The 12,682-nt window shown below is 41.6% G+C and overlaps 1 protein-coding gene across 4 annotated transcripts in view; it reads left to right on the top strand.

The window, feature by feature from the left end:
* Positions 1–2,904: 2,904 nt before the first annotated feature.
* Positions 2,905–12,682, top strand: part of BAZ1A (bromodomain adjacent to zinc finger domain 1A) — a 96,166-nt gene continuing 86,388 nt past the window's right edge. For 3 of the 4 annotated variants that reach the window (XM_030318928.1, XM_030318926.1, XM_030318929.1), the window contains exon 1: positions 2,910–3,045. In XM_030318928.1, the coding sequence (XP_030174788.1) occupies positions 2,933–3,045 (113 nt within the window). In that variant the 5' untranslated portion in view covers positions 2,910–2,932. Of the gene's footprint in view, positions 3,046–12,682 lie in introns of all 4 variants that reach the window. The other variant, XM_030318925.1, reaches the window with a different exon arrangement.

Raw genomic sequence — 12,682 nt, 5'->3', positions numbered from 1 at the left:
GTATAATTTTGAGGTAATTTAGATAGGCTATCAATTTGATCAAGTATGATAAATACATCAAAACTAAACATGGGGGGCACCTGGGTGGCTCAGTTGGTTGAGTGTCAGACTTTTGATCTCAGCTCAGGTTTTGATCTCAGGGTCTTGATCTCAGGGTCATGAGTTCAAGCCCCAAACTGGGCTCTGTGCTGGATGTGAAGCCTACTTAAGAAAACAAAAGACCCCCACTAAACTAATATGTTAATTATAACTTACTAAACTTACATTATTGTGAATTAACAATGAACAGCTATATAACATTTATTAAACATCACAGATCATTAAAATAAATCCTATGTATGTAATTCAGAGAACTGAGTTATATAGGATGATAGTATTGAAATCTGAGTATGGTAATAGGGAAATAGTATTTTGATAAAGTAGAATAAAATTTAACTTTTAAGTTAGTACTAAAAAGAATCCAATTGTTTAAAATTTTGTATTTAATAAAAATAAAATTGACATTTTCTTATTGTGATTTTAAGAAAATTTTAACACCTTATCAAATAGACACCAACCAGGTGACATGTGCAAGTGTTGAATCATTATGTTGTACACCTGAAACTAAAATTACACTGTGTTAACTTGAATTTACATAAAAACTTAAAAAACTTCGTGAGCTCTAAGAAATATAAATATTATACAGAGAAAATTTCCTGTTTTTAGCTTAACAGTTAAGTTGGGAATTTGAATTGTGAGAATGATGCTTCATTAACAGTTGTAAGTTTATCCGTCCTCCTCGTTCCCCCGTTGAGAGCCATTGTGGGCTCTAAATTTTTCACCTGGAAAATTAAATACTTTCTAGGTAGGGAATAATAAATTGTTACTCAAGTACTTGTTGGAGGCCAGTTAAAATGTTTGAGTGCAAAATTTTTTGAAGAGTTTACCCAGACTAAAGAATATATATATTTAGTACTGAGAACACTTCCAAGCCTCTGTGACTTCTATATTTGTACAGTAAGGTGCATTAATTTTATTAATGATTTTTAAAACACTCCAAGCATATTGTGTCTTTCACAAAATTTTATTTTGCTAGCTGCCATAAAAGTATCTTGAAAGAAGTTAAAAAATTATAACTCTTGCCATTTGAATAGATTCCTTACATTTTCTGCTCCAATGTACTCATGTACTTAATTTGAAGATATAAAGATGATCCTACATTGTTTCTATAACTATGATCATTTCACATAGCTGGTACTTAGTTATGTCCTTTGTTGAACGACTGTTCTTCAAACTTACTGTCTTTTAGACTCATTCTTACATGTTAATCCGCAAATAAGCAAATGTCAAGGGCTGTAGCAAAAAAGATGATTTAAAACAAAACTGGCAAACATTTGGAGTTATTTGTAGTTTCAAAAATTCTTTTTAATTCAAGAGTCACAAGTATTATGTGCATTAAAATTAGTTTCACAAGTGGAAATTTTGAATATGGGAAAGTTGCTTTCGGGTAAATTTCACTAGCAAATCCATAATCTTTAAAATTCTGTATGATTGAATTAAATGTTGATACTTTGCAAAATATTTTCAGCGGTGCATTACAAATACTACTTTCTAAAGGTGAGTCTTTTAGTTTTAAATATATGGTGGTCCCATAGGCATGATGACATTTTGTAACATATACCTTTTTGGTCTTTTCCTCTGATCTTTGACTGAATTGCCCTCTTTAAATATTAAAGAGAAATGCTGTCAAGAAAAGGTATTTTCTTTCCAAGAAGGATGCTTACACAAGCAAAATATTTTTTTAGACATGAAAATTCTAATATTGAAGAACATATCAAAATAGTTTATATTTTTTATTTCTCATCTCTCTTCCCATCTTAAAATAAAAGTTAAATCTTAACTGGAATCCTTTGCCCACCGTGAAACCAAGCGACGGTGCCAGACTCGAAGACGAAGGCTTTACTTTGTTAGCCATGTGTTTATGAAATCCCAGCGCCTTCCCTAGATCTCTTGGCTGATAATCTCAAACATGGAGGATGCTTCTGATTCTACACAAGGGGTTGCTCCATTAATTAATAATGTAGCTCTCCCAGGCTCTCCGCCGTCTCTTCCTGTATCAGTGACAGGCTGTAAAAGTCATCGAGCAGCCAATAAAAAGGTAGAAGCGAGAAGTGAAAAGCTCCTCCCAACAGCTCTTCCTCCTTCTGAGCCGAAAGTAGATCAGAAACTTCCCAGGAGCTCCGAGAGGCGGGGAAGTGGCGGTGGGACGCGATCCCCCGCGCGGAGCCAGGCCGTGGCAGCGAGACAAGCGGCGGCCGGCGGCGCGGCGCGGCCGGCGAGAGGCGACCCCCCGGGAGGACAGAGCCTCCCCTCGCTGCCCTTGTAGTTGAAAAGGTGGAGAGGTGGCAGTCGGCGTGCTCGCAGGTGAGGGGCTCCGTGTGGTCGCTCGCAAGCCGGCCGGCGCCGGCAGGGAAGTGTAAGCGAGCGGGGGAACAAAGCGGAGCGGCGCCGGGGTCCGCCCGCAGCGAGCTCCTCGCGGCGTCGGGCCGGCCGGCTGCGCGCCAAGCACGTTGCGAGCCCGGCGGCGGGCCGGGAGCCGGCGCTGGGGGAGGGGGCCGCCGCCGTCCCCGCACCGCCCGCCCGCGGCGGGGCGTGCGGCCCCATTGTGAGCCGGCCGCCGGGCGTGCGGAGGTGGGGCGCGCTGGGAGGGCAGAGGCGGCGGCTCGGCTCGCTCAGTACCCCAGGAGCGGCCGGAGCGACCTCGGCCCGGGTGGCAGCCGCGGCGCGTCAGTCACACAAAAGGCAGTCGAGCTCCCCCCCGGCGCGCGGACCGGCCCACGCCGCCGCCGAGCGCTCCCCACCTTACCGGCTTTCCTTTCCCTCCAATTTTGATAGGGAAGCGGGGCCGACGCGGGCGGCAGAGGGTCCGGGCGAGCCCGCCGGCGGACAGGAGATGCCGCTGCTACACCGAAAGCCGTTTGTGAGACAGAAGCCGCCCGCGGACCTGCGGCCGGACGAGGAAGTTTTCTACTGTAAAGTCACCAACGAGATCTTCCGCCACTACGAGTAAGGGCCGGGCCGGGCGCGGGGGGTGCGAGGGAGTGTGGGGACTCCCTCCCCAGCGTCCTTTTGTCTCTTCTTTTGCTCGCTTTGGGCTTCTGGCGGGGCGACTTGAAAGTGACGGCTGGCCGCGGACCCGCGTTTCTCTGCCCACCACCCCCCCCCCCCCCCGCCCAGCCCGACGGTGACTGCGCGGGGTTCCCGGGCGGCGCGACCCGCCGTTGGCGCGCGTGGGGAGAGCGGGCCGGGGCCGAAAAGGCTGGAGTCCTCGGCCGGCGGTGGGGACCGCTTCCAGCCGCCGCTGCCGCCCGGCCGCCGGGCAGCGGAAACTCCCCGCGTCGCCCCTCCCCGCCTCGGCCACACGCGCACTCCGGGGCCAGTTCCGGGATCCCCGCCCGGCGGCCGAGGGGATCCCCGCTCGGGTCACCGGCACGGGGCCGCCGTCCCCCGGCCCCGGGGAGGGAATCCCCGCCCCCAGGGGCAGGAAACGGCCGGACTGGGCGTCGTTTCCTCGGTCGGGAGTGGAGACTGAACGTTGGAGCTAGCTGCCTAAAGGAGAGGACGGGAGGGAGGGAGCGGAGTTGAGACTCGGAGAGGGAGTGGGCTCCCCGGCGGGGCGGGGGGGGGGAGCCGGGACACGAGGGGCTCCACCGGCGGGCTCTCGCCCGGTGAGGCTAGGCCTCGGAGTGTGCGACGCGAGCCGAGCGCTCTGTCACCGCCTCTTCTTGGTGACTAACTCCCGGCCCCGGAGAACTCAGCGTCTCCGCCCCCGGGAGACCTTGGTGAGGAAGAAGTCGGGTTCGGGCGGGGGCGGGGGGGGGGGAGGAAAGACGCGGGGATAGAGCCGGGCGCTGGGCACCCCTAGTTATCACTTTTTTCGCGTAGCCCCGAGGGCGGAGGTGGGCGTTGGGGGAGGGGGTTAAGACAAGTTCAACTCCAGCCTCAGCCAGTCTCCTCTTTATCCCCCTGCGCATGTGGGCTGTCTGACATGTGCCACTCGCTATTGTTTTGATAAGAATCCGGAGCTGCTGCGTGTGTAGTTTCAACTCCTAAATCTTCAGTACCTCGCCCGGTTTATCCCAGGAGATCCCCTTGTCCTGTGACACCAAACACCCGGGGTGTTTTAGAGATGTGTGTTTAAAACAGGATCTCCAAGTGAGAACCTGAATTGGTCAGTCAATGAAGGAGCCTGATCCTCCCTTTTTCTTATGCTCCCTTTATTCTCTCCACTCAGAAGGAATCTCTTTGTGGCTTAGAAACCAAGTGTTATAGCAACCAAATAAATTGTGTGTAGGAGGCACCTTTTCGGAGTGGGGGCTTTGTGATCAAGGGAGGGCTTTAGGCAAAGTCTGCACCTGCCTGAGAAATGAGTAGTGAAGTTAGAAAAGTCAGTTCCTTTGAGCTTTTATTTTAAGTAAGGCTTCTCTTTTTTCTTCGGCTCCAGAGCAAGAGTCACACATGAACATGTTATATCTAGAGAAGTTTTTCAGCAGACAGTACTTTTATATAGGAGTGTACATCTTAACTCAGCTCCTGTACAGACTTGTTTTGTTACTCAAATACTCACTCTTGTAACTACTTAAGTGAATTTGGATTAGGTAACTTGACAAGGATGATGTCTCTCTTCTTTCTTTCCTTTTTCTTTCTTTACTTTTTTTTTTCAGTTTAAGTTAAAATCCTTGGTAATAATCCCCAATTAAAAACAATTGTACTTAAAAGTGCCAACAAAATGGAAAACCGGCTTAAGTTTCAAACTTTTCTCCCTTGATATGAGCAATCTTCTCTTTTTAAGAAGCTTTTCTCACTTCAGAAGGGAGCATGACTATGGCTGTATCCTTTTTGAATTAAACTTTTTATATACTTTGGTTCTTGATGACTTACTATAATCATGGAGAAATCTGAAATGCTGAAATACATTTTTTGGTATCCCAAACCTACTACCTTCCACTAATATTATAAGAACTGTGTCCTTTGTAGCCTTGTAACATTAACAGATTTTTCTAAATAGCTGATTTTTTGGGTTTTGTTGTTTTCTCTGTGCTGAAGTGTTTGGGTTTTTGGAATTTATGAGCAGTTCAGGAGAGACCATTGGTTTTGGAGCAAAGATATTTAATATCATTTACCCTGAACAAAGCAGAGCTACTAGTGTTCTTAGGTATTAATCTTTGTGACTTTGAATTGGCAAAATTGGAAGAAGACTGACATTTAATTGTGTTACATTTTGTAATACTTTCTTTTAGATGATTACAGAGAGATCTTTCCAAAATTGCATTCATGGTGTATGGTATATGGTGATCCTTAGTATTATAATCTGACCCTTGGCGCAAGTCTGGAGAAGGAAACCTGTTTTCACTCATTCATTAAACCACCAATTGGCTTATGTGAATTTGTTTGAAGATTATCCTTTAAGTGCATTAAATGAATATATTTGTCTTTTGTATTTGTGTAAAGACCACTATGCTCACCTATTTGCTCAGGTTTTTGATTTAAGTATAACTTTTTCTGTTTTAATCAGTCTCAAAGAGAGTTTCTACACTTCCCTGCCTTTTTTTTTTTTTTTTTGCAACACAATGCAAAGTAACTTTTCCCTCTGACTCTGGTTAGTAGAGGTTCCCAGTGACCTTTTAATTGTTAAATAGTTTTCTGTCTTCATCTTACTTGATAAAATAGTCTAACATTTTCTCCTTTGTCCTAGGCAGCAATGATCCACCCTCCATTTTATCTAGTGTAAGATCTATTATTGCATGCTAATATAATACATTTGTTGCCTCAAATTTTCTCTTTTCCTAGACCAAGAATTTTTTGAGTCAGGGACTGTGACCAGAATGGATCCTTAACGATTATACAGTACAAACCCTTCTCTCTTTTTTTTTTTTTTTTGTTTGAACTACATGCTCTTTAACTAATTGCTAACTCTTGTTTGACCTGCTTTCCATAAGTAAAGAAGACTCATTAAAAATAGCACATTAACTGTAGGCAAATGATAAGCTAAGGTACAAAAGAATGAAACTGGACCATTGTTTTTGTGTTCTATACAAAAATAAACTCAAAATGAATTAAAGACTTGAAAGTAAGACCTGAAACCATAAAACTCCTAGAAGAAAGCTCCTAAGCAGTGAGCTCCTTGACATAGTTTTTGGCGATGATTTTTTTAAATCCAGCACTGAAAGCAGAAGCAACAAGAGCAAATGTAAGTAAGTGGGACTATATCAAACTAAAAAGCTTCTGCACAGTGAAGGAAAACATCAAAAAGGTGACCTACTGAATGGGAGAAAGTATTTGCAAATTATATATCCAATAAGGGGCTAATATTCAAATTATAAAGAACTCCTACAACTTAATAAGAAAAAAAAAACCTGACTAAAAAATGGGCAGAATATCTGAATAAATAGTTTCCCAAAGGAGAGCTACAGGTGGCTAACAGGTACATTAAAAGACACTATATACCCTTAATCAGGGAAATGCAAATCAGAACCACAGTGAGATCCCACCTCAAACCTGTTAGAATGGCTATTATCAAAAAGACTAGCATCAACTAGACTATTGTCAACTAGACAGTTGCTGGATAGGATGTGGAGAAAACTGAACCCTTGTGCAGTTTGTAGAAATGCAAATTGGTGCAGCCACTATGGAAGACAGTATGAAAGTGCCTCAAAAACTTAAAAATAGAACTACCAAATGATCAACAACTCTGTTTCTGCATATTTATCCAAATTTTAAAAACCCACTAATTTGGAAATCTATATGCACTCCCATGTTCGTTGCAGCATTGTGATAGCCAAGATATGGAAACAACCTAAGTGTTCATCAGTGGATGAATGGATAAAGAAATTGTGGTATATACACAATTGAATATTACTCAGTCATAAAAAGAATGAAATCTTGCCATTGAAGACAACATGGATTAACCTTGTTTAAGTGAAATAAGTCAGACCAATGATCTTTCTTATATGTGGAATCTACAAAAAATAGGTTAAAAAAAACCTATGCGATACAGTGATACTGTAATAGCAGTGTTATGGGACAGATGGTAGCTACACTTGTAGTGAATATAGCATAATGTATAAATTTGTCAAATCACTAAGTTGAACACCTGAAACTAATGTAACATTGTGTGTCAATTATACTTAAAAAAAAGATTTTATCCCCCCAAACCACACAAAAAAAACAAAAAACAAAAAATAAAACTGAGCTTGTAGGCAGAGAACAGAATAAAGCATGTACTTCGGTTTATTAGATAAGATAAAAATTTGTTCTGTAATTTGGTTAGCTGACAATTTTGTTTTTATTTTGGGCTGTGGATTGTTAAAAATGAAGCAGTCAGATCTGGATACTAGAAATTCTGGATTTGTAGGCTAGGAAGATGATTTGTTGTATTACCCAATGACTTAATCTCCTAAATAAAATTACTTTTTTTTTTTTTTTTAAGCCATTTAGCCCCTTGGTATCGGAATGTGTTTACCATCTTTGAGTGAATTACACTTTTCATACAAAAAGTAGGAATCTCTTTGTCAGTGACAGACCAGCTTATGCTTCAACCTGGCTTTCCATTGAAAGGTGTTTAACTGGTTTATAAAGCACCCGATTTTCATGGTTCATCAGCTCATTTGTTAATTCAGTCCTTTCAGCAACCCTCTTTTACAGATGAGGAAACTGGATTTGGGGTAAAGAGAGTAAGTCTAAGATCAGTGTCAAAAACCATGTATCTAAGAGTTGGTGAGATTAGACTTTTCACTCCCCTAAGACTCTAGAGTTTATATTCTTATTTACTGTCTGCATGATACATATTAGGGAGAATTCTTCCTATTATTTGTTGAGCTTGCAGAAATGTGCACCAAGAACGTAGGGCCCTGCTTCAAATTCAAGCTTGCTGCCTAGATCTTTCCATGGGCACCACTTTCTGTTGTCTGCTCAGACATTTGACTTCTTTACCATATGCCCAGTGATTAAGCTTTAGATATTAAATGTATAGACTAGGATCCATTAGTTTACAGTGGGGGGAAGATGTCCATACAGACCAGCTATGCATGGAATCTGATTATTATCTGAAGGCCTTTTAGTGAGCATGGAGTCTTTTTTTAAAAAAATATTTTATTTATTTTTGAGAGAGAGAGACAGAGTGTGAGCAGGAGACAGGCAGAGAGAGAGGGAGACAGAATCTTAAGTAGGCTCCAGGCTCTGAGCTGTCAACACAGAGCCTGATGTGGGGCTCGAACCCACAAACCATGAGATAATGACAGATAATGACCTGAGCTGAACTTGGACACTTAACTGACTGAGCCACGCAGGTGCCCCATGAGCATGAAGTTTTTAAGGAAAGTTGGGTAATCTTCATAACTATTGTCTTCAAATTAGATTTTCAGCTCCCCTTTAGAAGTAAATCTGCTACATGTTCCAGATATTTGGGTCCAGGAGTCTTTTTCTTAGATGGTAGAACAGATTCCTAAATGCTTTTCTTTTTTTTACTTTTTTGTTTGTTTTTGAGAGAGAGAGAGAGAGAGAGAACGAGTGGGGGAGGGGCAGAAAGAGGGTGGGGGGACAGAGGATCAGAAGCGGATTCCACACTGACAGCCACAAACCTGCTTTGGGACTCAAACCCACAAACCATGAGATCATGACCTGAGCTAAAGTCGGATATTAAACTGACTGAGCCACCCAGGCTACCCTTGAGTTTTACTTTTCATCCACTTAGTAGGCTACCATGTTTTGTGTTAATACATTCTTTTTTCAGGCAGAATATGTCTATCAGTTACTGTGTAACAAGCCAACCTAAAACTTAGTGGCCCAAAATAATCGTCCATTTTATTTGCTCGCTATTCTGTGGATTGCCAGTGTGGTTTCTGCTGGTCTCTGTGCTCATTTAGCTATAGTCAGTTGAAGGTTAGGCTGAGGCTGGTTAGAGTAAGAGGTAGCCTCAGTCATAGGTCAGGGACCTCAGCTGGGATCGCTTTTCTTTCCTGTGTGTGTGTTTTCTCACTTTATTGAGATATAATTGACTAATAGAATTATAAGATATTTAAAGTGTACAATGTGGTGATATATCACTACTGGGATGGCTTTTCTGACCATGTGGTCTTTCATCTTCAGAAGACTAACATGGGGGCGCCTGGGTGGCACAGTCTGTTAAACATCAGACTCTTGGTTTCAGCTCAGGTCCTGATCTTGCAGTATCAAGGGTTTGAGCCCCATGTCGGGCTCTGTGCTGACAGCACAGAGCCTGCTTGGGATTCATTCTCTCCCTCTCTCTCTCTCTCTCTCTCTCTCTCTCCCTCTCCCTCTCTCTCTCTCTCTCTTTCTCTCTCTCTCTCTCTCTCTTTCTCTCTCTTTCCTTCTCCCTCTCTCCCCTGTCCCCCACTCGCACTTCTTCTCTCTCAAAATAAATAAACTTGAAAAAATGTTTAAAAAATTAGAATTAAAAAAATAGACTAATATGGACTGCTTTAGGTGCTGGTCTCAGGGTTCCAACAGGGTGAGAGCAGAAGTCTCTCATTGTCATTTCTGTATTATGTTGGTCAAAGCTAATCTCGAGGGGCTAGCCCAGATTAAAGAGGCGGTGAAATAAACTCCACCTCTTGTGAGAAACAAGTACCAAGTCATATTTCTAAGGAGGCTGCATACCTTCAACCCTCTTTGCAGACAGTCTACCACGGAGCAGCTGGTAAGATATGATGCTTGGGTCATCCTAATTGGGTTTTGGGAGTTCGTTGGTTATCTTTTTGCAGGTAATCCCTCTTCCTACCCTTACCAATGCCAAACTTTTTCTTCAAAGATTCTCAAGTCTTTTGTTTGTTCTTCTGACATTGTTCCTGTATCACACTAGTTGTTCTGTGTATTTTTCTAGAATCTCTTTGCAAATATGGTACCTGAGCAGTTAGAATTGATACTATTTATTGCATGTACATACAATATGCTGGGCAACCAGTATTATCTTATTATCGTATTTAATGTTCATATTAACTGTTCACGGAAGATATCCCCATTTTATAGAGGGGAACCAGGTTCAGTAAGGTTGTGTAACTTACTCAGAGTCACATTCTGCAAGTGGTAAGCTGAGATTCAGACACTCTTCCTCTCCTTCACATTCATATGTGTGTACTTTTCTCTATCTAGATACACACAAAAATAAATGTGGACTGCCAGTGGAGAGTACATTTGTTTACTACTCTTTGACACTACGCTTTGGAGAGTCTGGAGATATTGAGATAATTTGTCCCTCTAGTGAGAAATGAATGTATAACACAATGGCATAAATCACATATATGCTATGGAGCCAGTGTAATGGGAGCATAGAAAATGGAGCTGATAACAGCCTTCAAATAAGGAGAGAACATCTGAGTTGGGTCCTGAAAGATGGAACTATCAAGACACAGAATGGAGAAAAATGACATTTTTAGCAGAGGGTGCTCTAAAGATACTTTTTAAGCTAAGGAAACTATAAAAACTCTTAGAAGTATGAATTTGCAGTTCACTTAAAATTTGTCTTTTTCACATTCATTATTGTTAAGCTAGGACTTCTGTTAAGCTACCATAATGTTTCACTTTTGTTGATTTCTATTTAAGATTTTAGTCTCTAGATACAAAAAGCCTTTATTGCTGTTCCCCACCTTGGTGCATCAGCAGATTTCAGGAGTCTGCCTTATGTGTCATTATCTAAGTCTGAGGCAGTGCTAAATAAACTGCAGAGTAATATTTCATTAAATGTTTTTTAAAAGTAGGGGCGCCTGGGTGGCGCAGTCGGTTAAGCGTCCGACTTCAGCCAGGTCACGATCTCACGGTCCGTGAGTTCGAGCCCCGCGTCAGGCTCTGGGCTGAGGGCTCAGAGCCTGGAGCCTGTTTCCGATTCTGTGTCTCCCTCTCTCTCTGCCCCTCCCCCGTTCATGCTCTGTCTCTCTCTGTCCCCAAAATAAATAAACGCTGAAAAAAAAATTTTTTAAAAAAAGTAAACATTATATTTTTAATTAATCTAATTTTTCCCCTGACCATTTGTGGATAAATGTAATAAATGTAATTTTCATCTAGCTGAATCATCTAGCTGATTTTTTTCTGTATAACATAAGGCGTGTTAAGTCAGCCATGCCCAAGATCTCTTAATCTCCTGCTTTTGTAACCCTGTCAGTAGAAGAAATTAATACAACAATCTGTCCTGTCTTAACAGCAGTTACTACTTTTCTAAATTTATGATTTGTACTTTTCCATCTCTTGTATATTGCATGCTGTTTAAATCAGGAATTATGTTCGTTTTTAACCTGTGGCTGCATTGCTCAGCTATACTAATTATTTTTATGGACAGAGGAGTTTATGTCCTTTAGATCTTTTATGCAGTATTGTGCTGGGTCTTTCTTATGTCTAGTTGATACAGTTTTGTCCCTTAAGTAGAGTACACTTCGTGTTTACCTTTTCTAAATTATATTTGGCTTCTGGTTTTTATGTCACTTCATTCTTTTTGTTTTTATTTTTTATTTTTTTTAGTTTCAAGTTTTTATTTAAATTCCAGTTAGTTAACATACGGTGTAATATTAGTTTCTGGTGTAGAATTTAGTGATTCATCACTTACAACACCCAATGCTTGTCACAAGTGCTCTCCTTAATACCTATCACCTATTTAACCCATCCCCTGCCCACCTCCCTTCCAGCAACCCTCAGTTTATTCCCTAGAGTTAAGAGTGTGTTTTAGGGTTTGCCTGTCTCTCTCTTTTCCTGGCTATGTTCATTTGCTTTGTTTCTTAAATTACACATATGAGTGAAATCATATGGTATTTGTCTTTCTCTGATTGACATATTTCATTTAGCATAATAGTCTCTAGTCCCATCCATGTCACTGCAAATGGCAAGATTTCATTCTTTTTGATGGCTGAGTAATATTCCATTGTGTGTGTGTGTGTGTGTGTGTGTGTGTGTGTGTGTGTGTGTGTAATACATACATACTACCTCTTCTTTATCCATTCATCAGAGTCATTTGGGCTCTTTCCATAATTTGGCTTTTGTTGGTAATCCTGCTATAAACATCTGGGTGTATGTATTCCTTCAAATCAGTATTTTTGTATCCTTTAGGTATATACCTAGTAGTGTAATTCCTGGATCATAGGGTAGTCTATTTTTAACTTTTTGAGGAACCTCCATACTGTTTTCCAGAGTGGCTGTACCAGTTTACATTCCACCAACAGTGTAAGAGAGCTCCCCTTTCTCCACATCCTCACCAACATCTGTTGTTTTCTGTGTTATGAATTTTAGCCATTCTATATGTCACTTCATTCTTAATCTTATTCTACTAGATTTTTAGTTTTCCAAATAACCTTGTAAGTTAACAGTATGTTGCTCTTTGTTCCTTAGTTTGTTCACCATAGAATTGGTTGAATTTACATTAATTAGAGGTGTGTTCTTGCCAATAGTCGACCTGCTAACTCAGAAGCAAGTTTTCCTTAAGAAATAATGGAAAAGTCAAGGGGCATTAAGGAAGACACTTGTTGGGATGAGCACTGGGTGTTATATGCAGGGGATGAATCACTGGATTCTATTCCTGAAGTCATTATTGCACTGTATGCTAACTAACTTGGATGTAAATTAAAAAAAAAAAATGTATGGGGACCAGAAGTAATCTGTGGAAAATTCTTCCCAACATCAGATGTACTATAAAAGTAAGCAG

Source organism: Lynx canadensis, chromosome B3 (genome assembly GCF_007474595.2).
Source record: "Lynx canadensis isolate LIC74 chromosome B3, mLynCan4.pri.v2, whole genome shotgun sequence".
NCBI classification, from domain to species: Eukaryota; Metazoa; Chordata; class Mammalia; order Carnivora; family Felidae; genus Lynx; species Lynx canadensis.
This window is presented reverse-complemented; position numbering and strand designations above follow the sequence as displayed.